Source organism: Equus przewalskii, chromosome 16, assembly GCF_037783145.1.
Source record: "Equus przewalskii isolate Varuska chromosome 16, EquPr2, whole genome shotgun sequence".
Taxonomy (NCBI): domain Eukaryota; kingdom Metazoa; phylum Chordata; class Mammalia; order Perissodactyla; family Equidae; genus Equus; species Equus przewalskii.
The window spans coordinates 43,922,590-43,950,360 of record NC_091846.1 but is presented as its reverse complement, the minus strand read 5'-3'; the positions used below and the strand labels follow the sequence as shown (position 1 = coordinate 43,950,360).

The 27,771-nt window shown below is 35.0% G+C and overlaps 1 protein-coding gene across 2 annotated transcripts in view; it reads left to right on the top strand.

The window, feature by feature from the left end:
- The first annotated feature begins 11,926 nt into the window (after positions 1-11,926).
- Positions 11,927-27,771, top strand: part of KLHL1 (kelch like family member 1) — a 327,107-nt gene continuing 311,262 nt past the window's right edge. For both annotated transcript variants that reach the window (XM_070578894.1, XM_008513552.2), the window contains exon 1: positions 11,927-13,215. In XM_070578894.1, the coding sequence (XP_070434995.1) occupies positions 12,716-13,215 (500 nt within the window). In that variant the 5' untranslated portion in view covers positions 11,927-12,715. The remainder of the gene's footprint in view (positions 13,216-27,771) is intronic.

Genomic DNA, 27,771 nt, shown 5'->3' with positions numbered 1-27,771 from the left:
TTCCCATGATAGGAGACCTTCATATTACGAGTTTAGTTTTGACCTCATTTATTAAAGAACAGCTAGCAATGTTTTTGCTTAAATGACAAAGTTAATAGGATCTAAATCTCCTACCATGAACAATTTTTGTCTCGTTAGATCATAGCTATTTTAAGGGTTGATTCGTATCTAATTGATAGAAAGAATCAGATGACGTAAAGCAGGAGATGAATTACTAAGTTATAGAATTTGGATTTATTTTTCTTTCTAATTTCAATCTGGGAACTTAAACTTGCTCTCTCCATTAGATAGACAGAGAGAGAGAGAGAGAGAGATTTTATATATACAATTTGCATTACAATTTAATTTAAGGTTGGAAATAAATGAGCAATGTATTGAATCAATAGATGAGACTGAGCACTCTGTCCTTTAGTCCTGCCATGAATCAGAGGAAGGTATGTGTGCAGTATTTCTCTTGCTCCATAAGACAATGACAGAAAATTATCTATGTAGACGTAGATATACAGATGCAGCTATGAAACATGTGTGCCTTTGTACTTATGTACACGTATCTATTACTAAAACTTAATTACTATTACCACGAATGGGAAATAAACCTTGGGAAATACTCAAAAGGTAGAAAGACGATGAGCTCACAAGGATCAGAGAAAACCAGATCTTACACTCGTAGGAGTGTATAGTTGTGGGGTGGGGGAACTTCTAGGCATGCTCCAAGCACAGATTCCAAAGATAAAATAATGGAGGTCCAGGGAGGTCCCTCAGAGCACCCAACCCAATGCCACATGAGTAGGGGTATCTCTAGAGTCAATATCTGCAACTGATTGACAGAGAGACAAACAGGGATTCTCATACCAAAAATGAGCAGACAACCAGAAAATATCAAACACTTGAGAAAAATTAATACCACATAAGAGAAAAAGATTCAACCAAAGAACAAATAGGATGATAAAAAAAAGCAGTAAATGAAAGTAATTAATGTCAAACTCTTTTGTAAAATAGGGATCTTAGGAACTTAAAAAGGTCTTATTCTTTAGATGTACACTAATTTATTTGTGCATGAAATGATATAAAATCTGGGATTTGCTTCAAAATAATCCACAGGAGAATAAGTGGGTGATGTGGGTGGAAGCCAGAGATGAAAAAAGATTCATGAATTGATAATGAAATTCGGGTGATGGGTACATAAGACCTTATTATACTATTCTCTCTATTTTTGCATACGCCTTAAATTGGCAGAAAAGCACAGGATACCAAGATGAGGAAAAATTTAATGAGTTAGAAAGATAGTTTGAGAGAAATAGGATAATTTGGCAGGTAGTGCCTTAAAAGTTTAGCTGTGAATGAAGCATCCATAACTTACAACCTTGTCTAATTGGTTCTAAGAGGAGGGAATAAAATATGTGTGAATAAAAGTACAACACAGAGCTGAAGAAAATCTCATATCTTCAGAGCATGCCACTGAGTTAAAGTAAAATGAATGCAATAAAACTCACAAAGTCCAATGGGCACATTGTGGAAGAATTTTACATCGCAGAGAGTAAATAAGAAATCCAAAAATATTTTAAAGGGAATGAAAAGGATTATCAGCTATGCAAGCAAAAAATGTGTGTGTGTGTGTGTGTGTATAAATACATGAACTTGCTTTATCATCAACCACATCGGATGCTAAAGGCAGAGTAACAAGAACCAAGGGAACTTTGTTTTAAAGCTAGACTACCATTAGTATCAGAAGGTAGATGGCAGCTATATATCTTCAGCTCAATAGTGGTTAAAAAGAATGAATGAGATGGCGAGGGTTGGGAAGAAGCAGATTCTAGTGGGAAAAAGAACTACAACAAAAAACAAAAACAAAATACAGGGATACTGAGTGTTGCTGAGATTTTCAGTCCCTTGGGATAACAGTTAATTGAGTCATCCATTTAATTATTTTTCTACTCCATTTATTGTCACTCTAACATGTCAAACACATGCCTCAGAGCCTTTTCCCTTGCTTTGCTTCTGCCCCAATGACTATTGCCCTGGTAACTGCAAGGATCCCTTCCACCCTCCCACCTCTATGCAGGCCTCTTCTCAAATGTCATTTCATCAGAAAGACTTTCTCTGCCCATGTCATCTAAAATAATTGCTGCAGCTTCCTCAGCATTTTCTAATACTTCTTCACTTGTTCCATTTTTCCACATAATAATTCAATCCCCATGACATTATTTACTTATTTACCTGTTTGTCTTTTCCCACTAGGATGCAAGCTCCACTAAAGCATATAGAACAGAGTTTCACACTAGTATGAAACAGGAAACGTTATTAATTATTTAGTGTCTTGGAAAGGAAAGAGCTGAGACCCCCCACCAACACTTCTTTAGGAAATGATGGTTACTTGCTAGTGTGCAAAAGCAGAAAATCTCAATGGAAAAATATATTATTTCTATCTTCTTTAAATGCTAAAGAAAGAATATGAACAAAAATGACATATGAAATTCAATAACATGCTTTTTACTGGATTTAACATTGTGTCTCTATATTTCTTACAAACTGAATTAACTAAATTCAGTTCTGTTTGTATTTTATCAAAGGAAATCTTATTTTCAAAGACCTACTTCCTGTATTTAACATACTCTGAGATGACATTTCAGCAATTTGACTGCAAATTACAAATAACACTAAAATTATATATCCTTTATATGTTGCTATCTTAAAAAAAATACAAGAATTCAACAAAGTGAGATGTTTGGTGACAACCCCAGGGCACTGAGTTAAATATTTATTATGAGAAGGATTTTCTATGTGCAAATAACTCCTTTCTCCCTGGGCTTCTCTTCTGGATATGTATTCCCCAATACTTAATGATGAATTCTTACCGATTTAGCATAATGTATTTGGAATCTTTTCTGTTACCCAGATGATGGACATTTGCTTCCTACTGACAGATTGCAGGGATGTTAACTATCGGTTGCATCTTTGGACCTTCCCTACTACGGGAGAGTAACAATGCTATGAGGCTTCAGCATCTGTCCTCCGACTTCCCAGAGTGATCCTGTGTGCCTAGGTCATGTAAAAGGAATATGGGAGTGCTTCAACATTAAAAATTGGTAATATTTTCAATAGTAAATGGAACTTTGAATATTCTTCACAATCACTCTCAAGACTCACTCTGATAACTATTATCAATGAACAAAGATTTTGATAACGTCTTGTTATAATTCACCATTAATCAATGTAATAATCTGAAATTTCTATGAAAGACTTTATGGTTGAAATACACAATTATTCTTTAAAGTCAACTTCAAAAAGTCCTATTTTTCTTTACAACTTATGGACATCAATGCATTATTTTGATAGTTAAACAGCAGTAGAATTTTCTATTTATAATATTGGATTTTCATAATTTACTTATTAACTAAGAGTTCCATAATTTGCATATTCAGTAGTAGTAAGTTTATCGTGAACTATTTCAATTTAGAGACAGGATATAGAGAGACAGAGATTAATATTTGTTGAATTCCTTCTATATGCTGGCCCCTATGATGAAAGATGTAATTTATTTTCCACAAAACTTTTTGAATAAACTATAATTTCTATTGTACGGATTAGGAAACAAAGTCTCTGAGAGGTTTTTAAACTATTTCAAATTTACACAATTAATGAAGGCCAGAGCTGGAACTCAAATCCAAGTCTGATTGCCCTCAGACTAAGCTCTATCTGTATCATTTTAAGCTTGTGGTCAATTTTCATAACACTCCTTTCAGTTAGTCAAGATCGAAGACCATCAATATATCTCTCCTCTCAAGGTCTTTCCTCTCTCCCTTTAAGATTTCAGTTTCTTCTTTCTAGACTTTCTCCAATTTTATTGTCTTGTCTGTTTACTATTTTGAAAGACTCCAAAATAAAATATAGTCCGGTTTCGTAAAACTGTACCCATATTTTGTTTTCATTATACACGTTAAAAAATGTCATTTTTGACTTACGAAGAGTTTCCATTTCCTTATTGTTTAGCAATACACATTCACTTTATAAATCTTTCTCTGAACTAATCTTGATGTAGATCTCTGTCTAAGAAAAACAGAGAATAATAGATGATACATGTTTTATTCTGCTAATTCTCAGGAATTTGTGGTTATTTACAATCATGTTTTATTCAGAGCTGTGTAACTCTCTGAAGGTAAATTATAGGATAAAATGGGCTACTAATACTTTAGTGTTAGAAAAACTGTAAACTTTGCATTGAGGAAGATTAAATTTCAGGCTAAATGGAGAATACTAGATGAGCAGAAGGTAAGAAAATTGAATCAATCTTCAGGGAATTGGAGCTAGACTAGTAGAAGAGTAAAATTTTAGAGATTACCCAGATACAATGTCTGGGATATGTGTCAGTTGGCCTTTGACATTGACAGTGTGGATTTAAAATCTACAATTTTACTTGAGATATGGTGATGTTGTTGGTTATGAATCTTGTTCCTTGCCCTCTGCTCTTTACACGCTCACTGACTGGCCTTTATGTGCCTCCAAAGGCCTCTTCTCTTTGCAGCCTAAGTGGCTCTCTCTCCAGTGCTTATGTTGATTGTTTCCTCAGTATTTTCAGGAAGGGATCATTGCGGTATGATACTTTAAGAAGATCTAGATCCTAATTCTTAAAATGCTAGAAACTACTAAATTTGCACAGGTTACATCATTGTTTTAATCATTAGGTTAATAATCTAGAAAAGAATATTAACTGCCTCTCTTGTCTTTCAAAATTACTTCTTCCCACAATACCTCTTCAATTCATTCATTAGGCCAAGCTCTTTCCTGATCCAGGGTACTTGCACAGAACATTTCTTTTTCTTCCTGCTTTTCCCATGGTTTGCTTTTCCTCATCCTTCAGGTCTCAGCTTTGCCATCAGTCTGTATAGCTCTGCTTTCCTCTTGAGAGCCAGCACAATTTATGGAGTGAGATAACAGATGCTGAAGTTCTTTAAAAAATACAAAACCCAGCACTGTAATTTACATCCATTTAATAAATGCCAATTCTTATGCTAAAATTCCTAAATTAAATTAAGATGACACCTCTGTATGAAAGCAAGTATTAATATTACCCAGCTTTCTATTCCCAAACTTATTACTAAATGATCCTTGGCTACGTTATCGAGTCTTGCTGTTGGAGAAGAAAATATTCTTGAATGATTATGTCTTTCTCTGGATTCTTGGAATTCCCCAACTTAATCAAAGTAATCTCTTTAAAAATGTTAAATTATACATTATCTCCCTGCTTAAAACTCTTCACTAATTGTCCATTATAAGTACAATTTAAATGGAAACTCTATACTATGAATTCTGTCACCATTTCTTGCCTTCTCCTCCCCACATACTCACTAACGGTGGCCTTTGTGTTCTTCCAATGTCTCATGCTCTTTGCTACCTCAGGGCTTTCAGCAGCCATTCTCTCTCTGGTTTGCTCTTTCTCCTACGCTTATGCTGATTGTTTTCTTCCATTTGTCATATTTCACCTTTTTCTTCTTTACTTCTGTTCTCTCTCTTCATGCATCTGTTGTCTCTTCCTGCTATCTTTCAGATCAGCTCTAACAGGATGAAGGGAGCACTTCTCTAAAAGTTCTATATAAAGTGAAGAACTGTCAGTGCAATGTCATTTGCTGTGTCGTCAAATAGATTACTTCATAACATTTACCAAAATATTTAGTTTTGTTTTTGATTTGTTTAGTGTTTTATAGCTTTTCTCCCAACATAAAGTGTAAGCTTTCCTTGAGCAATGGGAAGCTCCTTCACAATGCACATTACAGCCACACAGCAAGTGCTCAACAAATATGTGCTCATGATTGAATAGATTCCAAAACTTTAATGACCCTAAGTCAAATAATTAATCATTTCTACCTCACAGTCTATTATTATTAGAAATTTAACATTTGAATGTTGGAAAGTCTTGATGTAACTAAATGGCAGATTAGTTAAATCACTTATTTTATTGAAGATCACGAGTAGGTTCTCTCCTTATTGATAAATTCATTATTTTTTTGTTGCAGTTCTCCTGGGCCTTTCTGGTATCATTGAAACTGCTTATCACTTACATTTAAAATTCCTTTCTCCCTTGTATTTTGTTGAAATACCCTATTGAAAAGATATTAGAGGTGTCAGACATCCCCTAAAATGTCATACTCTCAGTAGCAATCATAAAATAACAACAATAAAAAAATGCAATTATGCGGGATTCAATATCTCCACTTAAAGTTTTGACTCCATCAAAAGTTTTGAAACTTTATTTTAATGTCTAAAAAATCATATTTACCACATAAACTAAACTACTCTCTGTTGGAAAGAAATAAATGTCAAACAATTTGTTTTCACTTTAATGTCATTGACTTTGTTGTTCCCTGTGATTTGAACCCCTTTCAAGCTCCATGTATGTTCATCTGTGTGTCTATGTATGAATATATAGGCACACATATGTATACATGCCATACATGTTTGAATAGGGAATGATTAATTCACACTGCAATAACTGCTATATTCTGTGGCTGTATTAGAGAATAATACCCACAGCAAAGGAAAGAGGCTCTAAAATGGCTTAGTGAAACATAAGCTTATGCAAAGGTGGTAGCAACTTTAGGAGTTATGTTGCATATGAAAATTAAAATTTTACAACTCTCTATAAACTATAAAATTCTCTCTTGTTAACCAAAGAAGTAGACTCAGGCAAGGCTGACGAGAGAGTCTGGAGAGCTGTGCGATGGCTATCTTGGGCCTCTCTGTGTTTCCTTTTGCATGTTTGGGAAGCAAGTATGTGAAATAACTATGAAAAAAATAGCTGCAAAAGCTGTATGTACATTATAAGAATTAGAAAAACATTTTAAAACATCTTATGTTGTAGGTTAGTCACAATTTAAAATCTTTCTTTGTATGCGTGTTTTCTACCAAGATAAGTTCCTATATCTTCAGTGCACAGGGCTGCGCACACAGGCAATTTTCGATACTAATTGATGGATTTATTGAAATAGCCCATGGTTTCAATTAGCTCTGCATGGCTAGACATTTTTGTGAGTGTCAGAAATCCATAATCTGGGTTTTCAATGCTTAAAGAGAGGTATAGATTTGCAGTTGTAGATCAGAAATAATGAACGAATCTTCTGGTAAGTTTGTTCTCTTGGATATAAGTGTCAATCTTAGATTCCCCAGGCAGGAGTCTAGAAAGTCACAGGAAATTTAAAGTCTATTCCGTGATGTAAATTATTCTAGCAATCTATTATATGTGTACAAACAACATTAGTAAATGAAGGAATATCCATTTATTGAAAATTTGCTTCTTTATCAAGTTTTTAAAAACTTTTTGATGAAATTCAGCTAACATTCCTATGCAAAACCAATCATCTAACTACCACACATACATTTTTTTTTCTTTTTAAGGAAGATTAGCCCTGAGCTAGCATTTGCTGCCAATCTTCTTTTTGCTGATGAAGACTGGCCCTGAGCTAACATCCATGCCCATCTTCCTCTACTTTATATGTGGGATGCCTACCACAGCGTGGCTTCCCAAGTGGTGCCATGTCCATACCTGGCATCTGAACTAGCAAACGGCAGGCTGCCAAAGCAGAATGTGTGCACTTAACTGCTGAGCCACCAGGCCGGCCCCTACACATGCATTTTTAATTTGACTAAATTTTTACTACAAATAAAAATACAATGCTGTCTGTATAACGAATCATATCTGGTGGTTAATATACATAAATTCCATGTACCCAGTTCAATAAATATTAATGGGCAGGTTCCATAACTGACAAAAATAGCCTCTAGTTTCCTTAGGAAAATTTATTCTTTCCCTCACACTATCAGAAACTTATTTAATGTGCCAGAATTTCTCTGAATTCCTCACAGTCCAATGCCAATGATATTTTTTGTAATCTCTAAATTACCTTATCTATTCATTTACTTCTCATTATCCTTCCCACTCACAAGAAAGTAAAATTAAGTGATTTGTCAACTGAAGCAGGTAATTATAAAACATTTCTCCTACTTGAAGTGATTTTAGAATATACCTTATATACAGACATTTATGGATATCGGCTATTCCTACAATAAAATTGCGTAAAAGATTAATGTTCAATTTTTGTCACTCACTTGCAATCTCCTGGGTCACCGGAACAGCAATACCGTGATTAAGCAGGAATCATATCTTGTGAATACTCAAGTGTATAGTAAGTTGTATTTTTTTACAATATGCTTGTGAAAGTTGCAAGACTCTTGAAAGCTTATTTCCAAAATTATGTCTATACCAAGGTGAAGGTTAATTAAATATACAAATAATTTCCAAATAAATACTAATATCCACAATTACTTAAGCATTAACAAAGTAACTCAATAAGTTACATATAAGAATTTCACAAGTATATACATTTACTGCTTGATTCAAATCAAAAGGTCAAATAAACCGGAGAGGTAGAGTGGATTAAAACGGCCCCTGAGGATCAATTAACACCTACAAATGTTTATTAAGTAGTCACTTAATTGCTACTAAACTAAACTACACCTATACTGTAACGAAGATTAATAGACTTTAAACAGGTTATGTTCACTAGTTTTAGAAAGTAGGAGCTCTTGATATTGTACATGAGATCACTTAACATTAGTGCTATATGGTATTATGTTTCACTCACTTTTGGAAAGAAAATGCCATTAAAAAACTCTTCATTTAATTTCCACATCCACAATGCAGTGCACTTATTTTAAATGGTATCCATTCATTTTAACAGCATACAGATATGTTTTATTAAAATAAAACAAAGATAAACAAAAATACAGGAGCCATCATAGGGCATGAACTTTCACATCGGATCATCATTAGCCATTCAAATGCTTTTGTTGGGTCTTATTATGTAGAGGTAACTTACTAGACATTTCTTAGCTATCAAAAAGATTCAAGAGAATGAGAATTCACTTTTCCTGGATAAGCACACATCTAATTGAGTGTGTTTAGAAAACAGTTACTAAAAGAGAAAAGTTTACAGCTAAGAAAATGCTTGGAACCAAATCCAGTTTTGTTCATGCTTAAGTGTTTGAGTTGAAGGAACTTTCAGTGTGGTATATTTAACATTTGTGTTGGATTTAATAGCTACAGGAAGAGTTTTATATACGTGTACAGTAGCAAATACTTAAGCATCCTCCAGATTTCCAGTATCCTGATTAAGCTTTTTTGCTAAGATTGTGTCAAGGAACTCTGGCAGTAGTATGAACACTCATTTGAAAGACTTGGATTGAATGAAATAACAATTCAATTAATTAAACAATAGGATTAGAATAATTGAATTGATTTTGTCTTTAAAATAAAGTGTAATGTGATTGTTAGGATTCTTAAAAAGCGATCTTTATTATGTCAATGTCCCCTTCCTTATAAGCTTGGTTATCTTACATCTTAATTTAATTGACTCATGAGTCAATTATAAATTGTGACTGGCTAAACAATTGTCCTTTGTTAGCTCTTCCAGCCAGCTGCAAGGAACTTAATTCTTCTATATTTGCTACTATTTGGCATTGGACCTAATGTGTGGTAAGTGCTCAATTAAAAATTTTTATTTTGAATAGTGGATAAATAAATGAATGAGTGTAATATTTCACAAGGCATATTTTTTCCAGCATCCTTTTTTTTAATATGTAAAGCTAATTCGTGGTATCTTAGTAAATTATTTTCTTTCCTTAACTCCTTCCTTCCTTCCTCCCTCCCTCCATCCCTCCCTCTTTTTCTTTCTTTCTTTCTTTCTTTTTCTTTCTTTCTTTCTTCCTTTCTTTCTCTTTCTTTCTTTCTCTTTTTCTTTCTTTTTCTTTCTTTCTTTCTTTTTCTTTCTTTCCTTCTTTCTTTCTCTCTCTCTTTCTTTCTTTCTGCTGCCTTTTCTTGCCTTTCCTCCTTCCTTTATTACTTCATTTTTCTCCTTTCTTCCCTGCTTCCTTCTTTCCCAATAACAGTATGGTAACAAAGAAGTTAAAAAATATAATCAATCACCTTCTTAATTTATTTCACTTTAACATAATTTCAGGCCTACTTTATTTTCTAAATCCTATATATTTTATTTGATAATTTAAATGAATTACATTTAAATATCTTCCCCAGCAAGAGTGATTTTTGTATGTAGATTGATAACTATAGAAAAGTAACTATTTTAAATAATAGAGTGCAACAGTGTTTTAAGCATACTAAATATTACTACAGGAGCAACAAATAGACACTAGTCATCATGTGTTAAAAATGCCTTAGCATTTTTAATTCATGTTCCTTTATTCTAAAAATCAATGTTTCCTCTGTTTTGACTTATATAAATTACTGATGTTTAAACAGATAACTTTTAATCTGTATAATAGTAATATTAGTATTGCAGAGTAAAAGGGAAATGCAGAATGGAATTTCATAACAAAAATAATTTTTATATTGCAGTTTTGAATAGTTATAGATACTAATTAATGCAGAAAATATAGATGTAATGGACTTGTTTTATTTATATTATTTTATATTGTTTAATGAAATTAAATATTATGTCAAGTTTAGAAAACCCAAGAAACACCAATTTCTATTGAAATCATTTAATTATATGCACTTCAAATTTCAACGTTACCTCTGGTGGAAAGTTTTCTGTTTTGTTGGTGATGTGTAATTTCATACACTGTTTTCTTCCCTCAGGGAAATACATACTTGATTCGGTTCTTGGATAAACATGATCTGTCACCATTGTTTGCTGTAAAGGGCTTTTTGCTTTAAAAAAAAAAAATACACTGAATACTGAAAGAAAAATCAAGGCACAGGGGATTTCAGTCCAGCTGTTGTGGCATAAATCAATATTTAAAATGCACAATAGTGATTTTTCTTCCCCTAACAGTAGGAGTTTTGTGTGCTTAATTTCTTGTTTTATTAAAATCTCCAGCTTTGTCTAAGAAGGACTTCAAATTTAGCTTTGGTTTCTGTTTAAGTTAACTGCTCAACAATGGGGTAACAGAACAGTAATATAAGTGCACTTTAATGCTTGATTCCTGTGCCCTGCTGGGGGTTGCTGAGCTGTGAATTTCATGAATGACCAACACCATATTCCTGGTTGAGTTAGGGAACCCACTGCTTCTCTGACCCCCTTTTGCCTTCAGCAAAGGTGACTGGGTTCTATTTTAATGGCTCATTAAAAAAAAAAGATGAAAAATTTCCAAGTAGTCATAGCTCAGAAGGGATCCTAGTCTTCATCTTTCGAAATATAGATATAAGGGAAAAACATCTTCCCTTCTTCAGGAGATTTTTGCAGGATAGTAGCCTTTGGATATTTCTGCTTATTGCCTAAACTCTTCCATGCATTTTTTGAATCATTATTTATGTACTAGAAGGTTATGCCTTGAAATTCTCTTTTAACATTCGATTCCAGTTCTTGGTTTACACGGAGAACAGCTTTCATTCTGAAGCTACACACCGAATGCAGTGATTTTGCAAAACTCATCTCCTGCGCTCAGATACCCATCTTCAAATTTCCACCGTGTGCCTCTAGCCCCCAGAGCGAAGCAGTGCCTGAGTGCATTAATGACAGAATTACAATGTAAGTGTCAGAACGGTGGCATCACCACACTTTGACGCCACCATCCCTGTTTCTTCTGTGTCTCACTACAGAGAAACTAAGGCTAAAGGTTAAAGGATGCGGTTTATTAAATAATTCAAGTCATTAACCTGCAACCTGCAAACCGATGGCAGCCTATTAAGTTTATGCTGCCATGATTCACGTTTGGTGTTTTCTGATGCTAAAGCATAATGCCTGTTTGCTTTACTTTTATTGCTACACAGTAATGTAGTGAGGAAGGAGGATGACAAAAGGTGACAGGACCCACGCAAGGGGACAATAAGATCAGCAGACTCACTTGCATAAAGAAGATTGAAGCCTTCGCTCCCTCCCTCCATCTCTCCGTACAGGCCCCAGTGCACATCTGCGTCACTTACGGGGGAGGAGGAGGCGCTGAGGCGGAGAGAAAATTGTACCGTGAGGACCTTGACAGCTTCACGGGCGGGCTTTTCCTTTTGCCTCCCTCTATTTACTGGAATATTTATTTTTCTCTTTTACAAACTACTATACAAAGCCACCCCTTCTCGCCTTGCAGAAAGCATTTGACTTTCTCAGAGATACCCGGCAAGCTCTCAGGGTATCCTTGGAGAGACCGGGGACAGGGGCGCAGGTGCACGGAGAAGGCTGGGGGGTGCGCTTCTTGGCGACTTGGGGCTCTTTCTATCTCTCTCTGCGCTCTCCAGGCGCTGAACTCCGAGCTGCAAGGACAGGAGAGCCGACTCCTTCCCGACTGAGGCTGTGCCACGGGTGCATCCCAGGGAGGTGTATCCAGCTTCCGCCGCCTCCCGAGCTTCGGAGAGCGCAGACCTCCCTCCCTCGCGCATCTCTAGCACCAGGGTCGTCCTTCCCGCCAGAACCACGGGGCCCCGCGCGGGGATCGAGGATTCTCAACCCTCAGTATCCCGCTCTGCTCCGGGCCGGTGGGCTCCCCAACGCAGGTCCTGCGGACCTGGCCGCGGCTGAGCCTCACGGCTCTGCCGTCCGCGCTTCGGTCGTCGCCTGGCAGGGCGCGCAGCCTGCCTAGCCCCGTCTGCTCCCGGGCTGCAGGGCGCGCAGCCCGCCTCCTCCTCCAACCCCGGACTCCGCTGGCCTCCCCTACCAGCTGGTCCGTCTACTCCTGCGCCAACTGAGGTGCCTTTTCCTTCCTTGCGTCAAGCATGTCAGGTTCTGGGCGAAAAGACTTCGATGTGAAGCACATCCTCCGACTCCGCTGGAAACTCTTCAGCCACCCATCGCCGTCCCCTGGCGGCCCAGCGGGGGGCGGCTGCCTGCAACAGGACGGCAGCGGCAGCTTTGAGCATTGGGGACCTAGCCAGAGTCGCCTGCTCAAAAGCCAAGAGAAGGGCAGCATGAGCGCTTTCTGGAAGAAGCCTTCCTCTTCGTCCTCTTCTTCGTCTTCCTCCCCGTCCTGTTCCTCCTCTTCCTTCAATCCACTGAATGGCACCCTGCTGCCCGTGTCCACGAGGTTGCAGCAAGGGGCGCCAGGGCAGCGCACTCAACAGCCGGCCAGGACCCTCTTCTACGTGGAGTCCCTAGAGGAGGAGGAGGTGCCAGGCATGGACTTTCCTGGAGCACATGAAAAAGGACTGGTCCTGCAAGAGCTCAAAGTGGAGCCGGCCAACTCGAGCCAGGCAACAGGTGAAGGATTTGGACACAGGTACAGTAAGTCTTCATGGGGTATCCAAGCATCTCTCAATTTCCACTCATCTCCCCTCACCCTCGTGTGCTCTGGGCGTTAGTTAAGTCTAAAACGTTTCAGGTTGAAAACTTTGGTTAAGAGATGCCCGCCTGGTTTTTATTACTCAAGTTGTAATCTCATTAAAAGTTCGCTCATTAATTTCTATTGGCTCATACATATTGCTTTTCTTTTTTGCAAGTTTCAGAGTTTAATAACAAATTGAACATTTATGCATTTTGGTGTATCTCTAGGTGGAGGGGTTCTCATAGTTCTGAGGTTATAGTAATCTTCTGTTATCTTCTGTCCTTAAATTACTTCAGTCTTCCAGTTACCTGGTGTGAAACTTGCTTAAAGCATCATTCAAATGCATCTCATAAACTAGCCCAGACACTGACTTAGCATGTTATCTAGGATCCCTGTGGCTTGCATCTATATTCCAGGAGTAATGAGGAAGACAAAAGGAGGCCACTGGACAGGAAGACGATCTTTCTCTTTTTTCCATGAGATACAGTGTTATTATTTTCTATCCCAACTTCCCTTTTTATCCTACCATGTATTCACTTTTGCCTTGTTCAAAGTCTTAGATTTAAACTGTTGCTGAGCCTCTGTGCATTCAGCTGTCCTGGTTTGTTGGCTCAGTTTGGGATTGTGGATCCTTAGTAAGCAGGTCAACACTTATTTCTTGTTTATTTCTAAGATTACACTTCTCTTAGTAGAGTTCTCCTACTTTCAAGACTTATAGAAAACCTTCAGAAATGTAAAACTCCATCTTTTACGTTTTTTAGAGAATTGCCTTATTATTCTGCACTAGATCCTTACTAGTTTTGGCATAAAGTGAGGCTATGAAAAGATTTGCATTTAAATTCATATGATATCAGAATACATTACTGAAGAAGAAATATAAGAGAAACATAGGAAAATGAATATGTTCATAAAATTTAATTATATCTCAGTAACAAATTAGAAACAGGAGCAACTTTTTAAACTTTTGGTTGATTGAATCAGCTTCTTAAAGAGTTGAATGAATAACAAAAAGTATACATAAAACAAAATAATATGTATAGGTGCTCTTTAATTATGTTGACAAATGTGGTATTAGAGATATAAAAAAATTATCCTTAAAAATTTTCAATTGTATGGACTATATGGATTTAAATTTGAATTTTAAGAGCTTTGAACGTAATCTAATATGTTAAGACACTTAATAAACTGTAAGATTGCTATTTTAAAGAGGGAAAAGTTTAATTTGCAGTTTTCGAGTATATCAAAGTTTTTCCCTTTTATGGGAAACCTAAATATAGGTTTATCTATTACTTGATTAAGTAAGGTATTTTACCAAAATGGTTATAACTTTGGGTACCATGAATACAATGAAATTATTTGATTTATGTATTCACTAATTACCTATAGTTTTAGACCTATTTTTTAATATATAAATTATGTTGGGCTTTATCTCCCTTAGTGGAATAAATATGAAAGATTTTTTCTTTTTAGAAAATCATTCATAGTCATTTAGCAATTTGTCTTATATATTTACAAGAAAACAAATTAAATTAATTATTTACTACTTTACTGAAACTGATGTTTTTATGACTCAGTTCAGGAAAAGAATAGATTTTTTTTTCAGTTTTGTAAAGTCTTTGAATTAACTTAAAATATCTCAACTGCTGGGAATATTACTGTTTGATCATTAAAGAAACAGTTTGCTTTATAACAACTACATTTTTAAGTAAATGAGGCATGCTTGACCTGAGCAATTTCTGTGGACTTTAATGTAAGTTGGAGAATTTGAAACTGCTAATGGAATATTAACTTAAAAATTATAATAAAAAATAAAACTAATAACTGATAGCTCAGTTAGGGATCAAACACCCATCAGATTTAACTTCTAGTCCCTCACTTTTAAAAGTACATCAGTGTTTTTATTCACAAAGAGTTGTAAATGAAAAGCATTCTGAAAATAAGCCAAGCACCAGCCCAAATCATCTTTATTATTGGGTTTCTTATGAGATCTTGCATATATAAAATATTGAAACTTGGGTCTAATTTTATTTAAAAATTCTTATTCAGGTAAATTTGAATTTCTCCCTGGACAAATCAATTCATACTGATAGTATTCTCATGGATTGTATGTGTTCCTAAAGCTTCACAGAGCATTGGCTCTAGGCTCTTGATTGATTGAAACCAGGCTACTAGACTTAGTAATTAGTCATTATCAATATATATTATTTTAATATGCAGTATGAATAGAGTTCATTTCTCAGAAGAGATAGCATTTCCAGAGTTAAATGCTGAATGGAAAATAATGAGCAAAATAACCAGTTATGTGGATTTACTTTTGTTTCTATCATAACACATACAGGCAATCTACATAGTGTTTATAATAATCTGTGAGTACATAAACTATATAAACCCCCATTATAATTGTTGATTATTTGGGTCATCCTTCTATCACCATACTGTGATGCCACATTTGATATTTAGCATTTTATCAATTCTTATTTCTATGCCAAATTAGTCTTCACTTATAAAACAAAAGTTGACCCCTTTTCTGTTTCTTTCTTCATTTTCTAATTTTTTTCTTTATTCATTTAGTCTCACACTGGTTAGGAACATAGTTTTAGACAAATATAAGTAGCTCAGTTGGTTTAACTTGTTCAACCAGCAACTGGAGCATGCTCAGAGGAAAGCTCAGAATTCTGGAAAGGTCAAGTTATCATGGACTTGAAACATAAAGGTAGGAGGAAGACAAGGGTAAACTGATTTATTTTAGGTAAAGGCCAAAATCTAGCCTTAATCTTTCCCAAGCTACTGGTTGTACATAACCAAGTCTCAGAACTCTACCTTAACCATTACACCATTAAGAATTCTAACTTTTACAGTAATAGGCTCTTGACCCATGTTATTCATCATTTATTTTCTCAACTTTACTGTCTGAACTTACTTGTTGAAAAGTGTATGCTTTTCTAGCTACCAGATCATTATATATTTTTGGTGTGGATATTTTTCCCCAAAATGTAGTATACTAAGAAAGCAAAGAGAAATATTTATATTCTTGAAGTTTGTAGTGATGTGAGTGGGCGAAGAGATGTCATGCTTAACTGCTTTTTTAGTTTTCTGAATTCTCACAGGGAACAGTCATCTGATTCCATGGTTTCAGTTACCATCCATAAACTGTATTTCTAGATTTGCATCTCAAAATCTAGACCTCCCCCTGACCTTTAGTCTCACACATCTACCTCTCTACTTGACCTCTCTGGTGGATATCACAGAGACAATATAAGTAGAACGTATACAAAATTGAGCTCATAATCTCCCTTTTCTCTTGCTCGATTTCTTTCTTCTCTCTTTCAAAGAGTAGCTCTCCGTGCATTAGGTTGTGCAAGCCAGAATTGAGGATCATATTTGTTAACATCCTCTCTCCCATCATTTTCAATATTCCACAAAGCCCTCTCACTTTTACTTTGAACATTTCCCCTGTATCTGTCCCGTATCTCTCCATCTCCATTGTCTGCGCTAAATCTAAGATACTGTCCTCTTTCAACTCAACTTCTGCAACTCTCATCTGTATCCTCTTCCCTCATTAAATTTGCCACTTATAATTCATTCTCCACACTGGAGTCAATGAAAATTATGAAATAAAAATCTGCACTATTTTGTCACATCCCTCCTTCTCTCCCCCCCCCAATGCATTTCCAGCACTCTCTGACCACCGTCTATACTGTAAACGAATAGGTCCTGAACGATCTGTCCCTTTGTCTGCTGGCTAGGCCCTTCACTCACCAGCCTTCCCCTCATCATCTGTCTTCCAGACCCTATGTCCTTCTCTATAATTTTTCACTGCCTTTTGGCCTCATAAAGTTGTTTCCTCTCCTTGTATAGTGGCTCTCCTTCCCTCAGCCCACTCTTTCCTGAGTTCATTTCTATTCATAATTGAAAGGTTCTGAATAAAAGCTCTGTAGCTTTTTCAGAGAGGCATTCATTGATCCTCCAGGCAAATTTATTTTTTACGTTTTATTTATTTTATTCCCTTGTTTTACGTTCTTAGAATGACTGCTTTCTACTTTTTCTTCAATTTCTTATTGTAGCTTGTAACCATATATTAATATCTCTGTTAATTTATTGTTTATCTCTCACAGCAATTGCCCAGTGAACAGGGGCTTTCTGCTTTGCTCATCATTTTAGCCCTATCATAGAGCGTGTAGTTACTCAATAAATACTGTTGAATGAATAAATATTTGTCATAATCATAGTGAGTGACATTGATTAAGAACTTGCTATTTGCCAGATAACATGTTGAACGTTTATATTGTGTAACTTAATATTCAGAACAGCCCTATGATTCTGGTACAATTATCCATCCCTTCAGTACAATGATTACATAGATGAGAAGACTAAGATATGCACAGGTAATTAATTTGCCCAGAATCATAGATTGATAAGTAGTACAGCTGAACTTTTAATCCTTGCTATCTGACTCCAGACACTATAATCCAGGCCACCTTGCCAACTCTTCCTTCTCTCTGCTTGAACAAACAAACAGAACGGAAGGAAAGAAGCTCCAGCTAAGGTTATACTGAAGTAGTCCTCTTATTCCTTTGGTAGAAATTATGCTTGTATTTGAATTTTTTAATAGACTTCCTAAAATGATAGAGATGGACAATGCCTGATCAGTCTCAGTCAAAGAGGACTTCTTGGCCCAAGTTAGAAAACACTCAATTATTTCCTGAAATATGGTCCATTCAGGGCATTTTGCTTTATAATTAGACAAAAGTATGAGGAAATAACCTAGGCAGGGAAAATAATTTAATTTTGGAGTCCAAAAGAGAGCTTTATTACAGAAAATCTGCTTCTGAAGGTCAGAACAATTGATACAGGGAAGTGTCATAGAAAGAAAGCATACACCATTGGAACCTCATGAAGGCTGATGGGACCTGAACCAGATATTTGTTTAGAATGAAAAAGAAGTAGCCTTGCTTCAATCATAAGGAGGATAACAACTTTAAAGACAGTAAGTACTCTTTCTTCAGAAAAGTAGTTCTCAAACTATCCTTCTAGGGAACGCTAAAATGAAATAATGTTCATATTTTCCCCGCAGCCCCAACTTTTCAGTAAAAAAGAATACGGAATGATTTTACTCAATTTTATGTCTTCTTTGCTAGTTTATCCTGGGCTTGGGTGTTATACAGTCTACTATTCTTTCAAGTAGAACTAGCAAAAGACAATACCTTGTTTGGAAAAAGCTTCTTTTATTTATTTTAGGATGGATTTATCAATTTTATGTGGTGTTCTGCAGAGAAGCCCACAATTTTCAGGTGCCTTCTCCTCTGAGCAAGTTTGCTTCAGGCAAACTAAGAAGATCATAAAGGAAAAAGAAATGAGACCACTGGGCTGGATTTGCAGGCACCCATAACTCCAGAGTTATCTGAGAGAAAGATGTGAATATAAGTGCAAAATGAAATAAATACAATTTTAATTGTAACAAAGCAAAAAACCCATGCTAACTGGAGGACCATATTCTGGTTTACATTGATAACTGTCTAATGAGTACTTTGTAAACTATTATATTAACCTCTTTAAGGTTCTGTTTTAAATAATTGAAAAATAATAAAGAAATCTTTCCTATCCAATGGAAATCAACATTTGGTTAATATAGAATTTAATCTTGATCAGATATTTGTTCTTCTTGGCTTGTTCTTTCCAAACCGCAGAAGATAATTTGTGTATCTGAGGACGATATGCTTCTAAGAACTACATGTTAAGTCAAATTTAATTGGTTTTGACCAAGAGCTCTTATAGAATTTACAGGAAACTGAGATCCGCAGCATATTTTAGAGTTCAATAAAGTTTGTGAATATGTAAATGTACATTTTAAATGAGGTCTGAAAGTAATGAGAATTTATTGATTTTATTTTACCATCCAAAATAGCCGTAGGTATTTTTGTGGTAGTTATAAAAACAAATGCTCTGGAATTTACATACTAGTTTAAGCCAGATAATAACTAACTTATCTTTCTGCACTTAATGTAATTCAAAACTTTGAAGAAGACGTCTGATGTCAATGTATAATCTCAGCAGAACTAAAGACAATTTTGAGGATTTTGTAAGTCAACTTTAAGCAAAAAACCTGTTGCTCTATATAGGTTTGATGCTAATTACCTTTGATGACTTTTCTGGCCAGGATTTGAAAGCAAAATGATCTAAGTGCTAATGGAAGTTTAATAGAGGTTAGCTTGACCAGAGAGAATGTGTGCTATGATTTTAGGATCCTGAGAAAAATCTGTTTTGAATGGCAAGCCTGAGAAGCAGGTCATTTTGACTGGACGTCACGTCACAGAAATGGTGGTTTTTGAAAGTGATCCAAGAGTCTTCAATAAAAGTGAAGAGTGGAATCAATCAATGTCAATTCTAAGTTCAGTCTTTTCCTTTCTTTATGTAGCCTTAGTCCAATTCTGGTAACTGATTCTCATAGGAAATTTTTCAGTTCAATTTATTACCATATTTGTTTGTGACACTGTCCTGGTAAGTCATCCTGGCACTGTTTTTCCTGGGGATATTGACAGGCGTTTGCTCATGTAAGTCAGCATTCTCATCTTGACTAAAATATGTTGCAGGAACTTAAGTTGTGGGATCAGAATATTGGGAGAGTTTATACTACAAAGGGAGGGAAGAATTCAGCCATTTTATAATTTTTCAAGAGGTGAATGCCAGCATGTCTTTGTATCAACAATAAGACATCTGTTTTTTGTTTTGTTTTGTTTGTTTCCTTGGTAGATTTTAATTATATTCAAAGGTCCAAGAGGTCTCTTCAGGTCAGTATTCACAAATATCAGAGCTTCAGAGAAAATGGAAAAATAGTTCTTATGTGAGGGAAAGTCTTCTTTGAATTTATATTTTCGAATTTATAGATATAAAAACATCCTGACTTTCTAATGCTTAGAGACTTAACTTTGAACTCTACTATCTTGAAAATAAACTTGGAGTCATTTTAACCATTTGCAATACAATTTAAATATGATTCCTGCTTTTGTAAGTTATCCTACATTTGATATACCTGTATGTAATTTCAATAGAGAAGTTTACACAAATTACTACCTGGATGTTTAGCATTTGGTGATCCACTGATGATTTTTAAAAATTTACTTGTGGAATTTTTTTTCTCAAAAGGCATGGCATTTTTGTATTATAAATATTTTATGATTCTGGTTTACAGTGGTTTTGGTTAGACCAGTAAATTGTTATCAGCAATGTGAATATGCCAATATCATCTGCCTAGAAATTAGAAATGTTTAAAAAGCAGTTAAGATGATAAAATCCTGGGCCAAATTATATTCTAATCACTTTATTAAAGTCAGGATTAAAGAAGAAGTGGAAGTCCCACTTCTGGCTCAGATAGAGTGACAGGAATTGGACTTACCTGCTCACCTGAAACAACAACAAAGAATGAAAAAATGAAGTAAAGAAAAGAAACAGAAAGAAATAAAGACAGAGAAAGGAAGACAAGAGAAAGAAAGAAAGAGAGAAAGAAGGAAAGGAAGAAGGAAAAGAAGGAAGAAGGAAAGGAAGAAGGAAAGAAGCAATATATGAAACATTTTTCAAGACACTGGACATCATCCCTTGAGTCTTCAGAAGAGAAAGGACTTTGATGAAGATGAAAGGCTCCTAGGTGCACAAATGCAGTGCTAGACATTTCCAGACACTACCTCCAGGTGATACAGATGTGAGGAATATGAATAACCTATCAACGAGAGGCGGACCAGGGAAGCAAAGTGATGGGTGAAGCATTTCTGAAAGGGATAATGCAAGTTTCAGACTGAGAATCTCAGGAAATCAGCTCAGGCAAAAGTACATAGCTTTCTGTATATGAGACTATGAAAGAGGAGAATGGGTAGTGAGGCTTGCATTTCATAAGATGGTGAAAGATGGTAATGGTTAGGAGCTTAACTGGATGCAGTCATCCCTCAGTATCTGTTGACGATTGGTTCCAGGATCCTGCCTGAAAACCAAAATCTGCAGATGTTCAAGTCTCTTATATAAAATGGTGTAGTATTTCCATATAACCCCAGATACATCCTCCTGTATACTGTAAATCATCTGTAGACTACTTATAATACTTAATACAATGTAAATGCTAAGCGAATAGTTGTTATATTGTATTGTTTAGGGAATCATAAGAAAAAAAAGTCTGTGCACGTTCAGCCAGATGCAACCACTGTAGGCCTTTCGATCTATGGTTGGTTGAATCTCCAGATGTGGAACCCACAGATACAGAGAACCAACTGTAGTTCCACAGGGACCTATGCTGAATAGTTGGTAGATTTGGATCTATTATTAGGATGCTTTCAGAAAGGTTGATTATGACCAGTTTATATCTCACCAAGCATTTGAGAGGTGTTTCATAAGTAAGAGGCTATGTTCATTATGAACGGGCTCAGGACTGTCTATGTCATCTGTAGGGCCCAATGCAAGATTAAAATTATTAATTATTAAACAATTATTAATTATTAATTGTTTTAAATTACTAAGGACTTAAAACAAAGTAGAACATGAGCCCTTCTGAACATAGGGTGCTGTGTGACTGCACAGGTATACGTAGATGAAGCTGGCCTTGAGGAGAATTGTGACTAAAGCACATAAAAAGTTGACATAATCTGTAGAGGGACCTCTTTTACATGACAATAGAAGCAAGATGCATCTTGGAAAGCCAAGAAATGGAAAATCACTTCCGGCTTTAATAACTACATCTGCAATGAGTTTCACCAGATAAAAATTATACATGGTTATAGCCCTGGTGGTCTCATGGTTAAAGTTTGCCTCCGGCTGGGCTGGTTTCCTGGTCAGGGAACCACATGATCTGTCTGCCACTTTTCATACTGTGGAGACTGGGTGTTGCTATGATGCTGAAAGCTATGAGACCGGTATTTCACAGCAGGGTCACCCATGGTGGACAGGTTTCAGCCACTCATTTCCAAAAACCTTGGCCATGAAAACCGCTATGAATAGAGTGGAACGTTGTCTGATACAGCGCTGGAAGGTGAAAGTATGATGCAGAAAGACCAGGCAGGGCTCTGCTCTGCTGTACCCAGGGCCGCTAGGACTCGGAATGGATTTGACAGCCCTAACAACAACAAAAAATGTATATATAGTGCACAAAATACTTCCTAGAAGGTGCTTCTTTAATTTATTTATTTGAGGTGGTAAATAGCTTCTCAAAAGAGTACAATGCTTCTGAACATGTTGGAACCAAGAAGGTAATATCAAAAGCTTGGGCCTCGGGGAACTTAAAAGTAAGTACGTGTTGTCAGCTTTACTTCAAAATAGTTTTTTAATATTCACGTACACGCCTATAATTTTCTGCGTTCAATATATGAATAAAAATAATTCCTACATTAATTCTTCAGAAAAAAGTGAATATATAAATAGCTTTATATTTCACTTAGCTTTATCCAATTTTATACTAGGCTGCAGAACTACATTGGTTCAGGAGCTAGCCAATGAGAGGTATGCCTGAGTAAGCTGATGAAATGCCATCATTGATATCAATGTTCAATTGAGGGAAATGCAGCAAAATCTTGAACATCCCAAAAGAGGAATCTGAAATACTTAAAACATCATCTCAGCAATACTTCTAGTTGATAATTCTTGGATCTAAGGTTATGGAGTGATTCCAGATTAATACAATATTTCACTAGTATCACTTTAAATTTTATTCAGTTGCCAACTCTGTAATTTTAATATTTCATTAGGGGACTTTACAGCACTTGCTGTATTATATATTGGTCACTTATTTGAATATATGCTTGTTAAAGAGGCATCATTGTAAAGTAGAAAAAACCTTTGGTTACTACAAGAAAGTGGCTTCTTTACCCGCATCCACCATTCATAATAAATTGAGAAAATAAAACAACCAATAAAAGAGAGAAAGACAACTAATTATACCAGTTATGAAATAGCAACAGCATTTTTTCCTTATCAGGAGAGAAAGATTTCAAAGTGTACCACAAGTAAAATAGAGATGGGCATATATCTGTATCTATCTATCTACCACATAAACTATTAGGCAAATTTAACAAAAAAAAATGAGTTATATAAAACAAAAACATTAAGAACAAGAAGTACTTTTATACTGAAGAAACATTTGCCCTGAAAACTAAAGATGTGTCATCCTAACTTTGGCATGCTAAGTCACATAGTATATAAAATATTTTAAGGTAAAAATTTCTAACAATATAAGAAGAAAATGATTAAATAATAAATATTGTGGAAAACTTCTAAATGCTTCAAAATAAAAAAAAAAACAGAGTAAGCAATGATATGTAGATGATTTCAAGATCATCATTAAGCTCAGAAGTGTGCATAGCAGTCATGCCAATTTTATTTTTTTGAGGAAGATTAACCCTGAGCTAACATCTGCCACCAATCCTCCTCTTTTTTGCTGAGGAAAATTGGCCCTGAGCTAACATCCCTGCCCATTTTCCTCTATTTTATATGTGTGATGCCTGCCACAGCATGGCTTGGTAAGTGGTGCTTAGGTCTGGGCTGGGATCTGAACTTGAGAACTCCGGGATGCCGAAGCGAAGCACGCGAATTCAACCACTACGCTACTGGGCCGGCCTCAGCTATGCCAATTTTTAAACAATCGATTACGTACTGAGTCAAATAGAAACCTTTACTGAAGTAAAAATAATAGAGCTATGACAAGTGACATTCTGTGATCACAATTCAACAAACCTAAACATCAACAATTTTAAAGAATCTGATAATTGAATTCCTTTTACCATAAAAATAAAATAATAAAAGTGTTATTTTAGATAATGATTATACTGAAGCACATAAAAATTATAATTATTTAAAATGTACTTAAAAACATTTCAAATTGAAACAATACAGTTTTAGGGCTAAAGTTAGGAAAAACTAAATCATTAATTGCTTGATTTTTTTAGAAAAAAAGACCAAAACATAGGTGAATTATTTTTGTCTAAAAAAATTGGGGAAGAAATCCTAGAATAAGGAGGATGAAGATGAAATTAATTAAAAAAAAGGAATGGCATAAAAAAATATATACCTAGAAGCCAGACTGGTGGCACAATGGTTAAATTCCCATGTCCTGCTTTGGCAGCCCAGGGTTCGCTGGTTTGGATCCTGGGTGCAGAACTATGCACTGGATATCAAGCCGTGCTATGGCAGGCATCCCTCATATAAAATCGAGGAAGATGGGCATGGATGTTCGCTCAGGGCCAATCTTCCACAACAAAAAGAGGAGGATTGGTGGCAGATTTTAGTTCAGGGCTAATCTTCTTCTTCAAAAAAAAAAGAAAAATATATACCTAATAGCCTGATCATTTAAAATTATTAATATGTAAACTTCTGGCAAGCCTGAATGATAAAAAGAGAAAAAAAGTGTGCTTTAGAAATAAGAAGAGCTGTATAACCATAAATAAAGAAAAAATACCCAAGAGAGAATGTTAGATGAAAAAACATGCCAGTAAACTTCTAAAATGTATTTCTGCTAATAAAACAAGTATGTAGTACCAAGTGGATCCTCAGGGAAATTGAAAATTTTAGATTATAATAGCTTTATAACTGATTAAAAAAATATATAGGTATACATAAAGGCTTCAGCCCCAGTTTGTTTACAGTATATATCTACATAGCCTTTGAGAAATAGATAATTTCTGTGATTGTTTTTTTTTGAGAAAGATTAGCCCTGAGCTGACATCTGCTGCCAATTCTCCTCTTTTTTTCTGAGGAAGACTGGCCGTGAGCTAACATCTGTGCCCATCTTCCACTACTTTATGTGTGGGATCCCTGACACATCATAGCTTGCCAAGCGATTCATAGGTCTGCACCCGGGATCGGAACCAGCGAACCCCAGGCCACCAAAGTGGAACGTGTGAACTTAACTGCTGCACCACCTGGTTGGCCCCTCTCTGATATTTAAATGATTTATCATTATAAGAATGCTGAGAAGTTGCCTAATATCTTTGTAAATAACAAATTGTGGTTTCATAAAAATTGTCACTAAGCAAATTTCATAAATGTATACATGTACTTAGAAAAATTCTACTTGATACATTAGAAAGTTATCTACAGTATATTAAAATGGCGCATTTTGAACAATAATTTATTAAAGACATGCTGTATCTCTACATGAGGATATCTATGTACAAAATTCATAATATTTGACAAATATACAGAACAATGTGAAAATCACAATATATTTAAATTCAATAAATATTTATGAAAGAAAACAAAGCAAAAAACGGAAAAGAAGAATTGAGGGAAACCACAAAAGAGAAAAATATTACTTATATATTTAAGAAGCATAGTATACACACACATGCACACATACTGGGAAATTATTAAAGTGTTTCCATTAAAAAAAAGAAAAAATAAGATGGTGCCTATTATAGTATTTAGCTAATAAAATAAAAATTAAATGAAATAATTAAATATATAAATAAATATTAGGCATTATATTAAATTTATAGTATATTCATAATGTGAAACAATGCCGAAAATTACTTAGAATAAAGAAGAACACTTAGCGAGGTGTCAGGATGGATACCACTTCATTGTTAGATCTCCCTATGCCATACATAGACACTTATTAATAGAGATGAAACGAAGTATCTTACTGACAATATAACAATATAAACAAAAAGTACTGGAAACTATAAAATACCTCAGAATAATAAGAATGCTTCATAAGCTTATAATGAGAAACATATAGTCTTATTAAAGGATCTGAACTAATAACTTGATCACAGAGTTAAAACATATTTCTTATTGAGATTGTAACGTGAAAGCCAATCTAGCGATCACTGAAATTGCAAGAGAATGGACAAATCATTTTAAAGAACATGTAGTAGAATACATTTCTGAGAATATCCAAGAATGAAAATAGCACCATGCCTTATCATGTATCATAATTTTCTTCAAAGTCAATGTAATGAAATAGTATCATATAGATAATGATTAGATCAACAGATTCTGATACAAAATAAAAAGTCCAGAATAGATGAAAGTACACATGGAAAGTTAATATATGACAAGGGGAGCATTCCAAAAAAGAAAAAAACAGGAAACATGCTTTATTGATTCAATGGTACTGGTATAATTGGCTTGCCATATGGAACAACAGGAAGTTAGACCTTTGGTTCAAAATAAACATGCCAAATTAAATGATCACATGAATAAAACTATTCCTTATTGAATTACTAGAGAAAAATTTAGAAGAAAATATTGACAAATTTGAACATGAAAAAATAAAAATGTTTTGGGGTTGGCCCAGTGGTGGCTCCACTTAGGTGCACCCTGGCGCAGACCTAGGGTCGCTCATCAAGCCACGTTGAAGCAGTATTCCACATAACAGAACTAGAAGGACCTACAACTAGAATATACAACTATGTACTGGGGGCATTTGGGGAGAAGAAGAAAGAAAAAAAGATTGGCAACAGATGTTTTTAGGTTAAGGCCAATCTTTCAAAAATAAATAAATAAATAATAAACAAAAATGTTTGTATGATCTAGTGTTTTGTCAAAATACAAGTGAGAGACTTGAAATAAGTATTTGTAGCATTTATGATGGAAAAGTTTAATCTCTCTCAAATAGCGAATATACCTAAAATAGAAATTACATCACGATACTCTTAAATTTATAGTTGTGATATCCAGGGTTAGAAATAATCAAGACTATTTCAGTGGTAGTGGGAATGTAATTTGCTGTAGTTTGGGGTGAGAGGGGAAGCAATGGGATGATATCTATTGGTATGAAAAAAATACAAAAACCTTTCCACTCAGGAATACAAATTTTGAGACTATGTCCTTCAGAAATAAAAGCACTAGGAGTAAGGAATACCTGTGCTTGCTCAACAATAGAAGAATGACAAAAAATCATTTTATATCCATCATGTAAAATATGTCATATAAAATATGTCATGTAAAATATATGGAGATCAGAAAAGAATGCATAAATGTAGAATGTCTTGAATGACAATAGTGTTCAATGCATAAAGCAATTTGTAAAATAATGCATGAGATATGATCACATTATAGTACAGATTAAAAGCAAAAATCTCCACATACGTGTTTACAAGTGTAAATACCTTTGTAAAACCAGAGAGAATAGTATGGTAAGTCAAGTGCCACACTTTTTACATTTGTTACTTAAAGATTGTAAGATTATTTTCTATATTCTTGATGTGTTACATTGAACTTTATTGCTATTATATTTTGAAAGTTAATAAACTGAGAAAAGTTTGCAAAAAGTTAATTTGCTAAATATGACTTTAAGAATAACGCATATAATAGGAGTCAAAATTTGGTAAAATGTCTATGGAGATGTTCAAAAAGGAGCAACACTGCCATCTATTGGTCATTTATTCACATTGAAGCTACATGGTCCCTTGAAAAAAATGGGAGGAGGGATGTTCAAGCAGTTAAAACTATATAATATAGGAGTAAATAAGGATATCAAAATATCCTAAGATATTAACAAATTCACTACAAAATAATTTTGTTCTTACTCCTTGT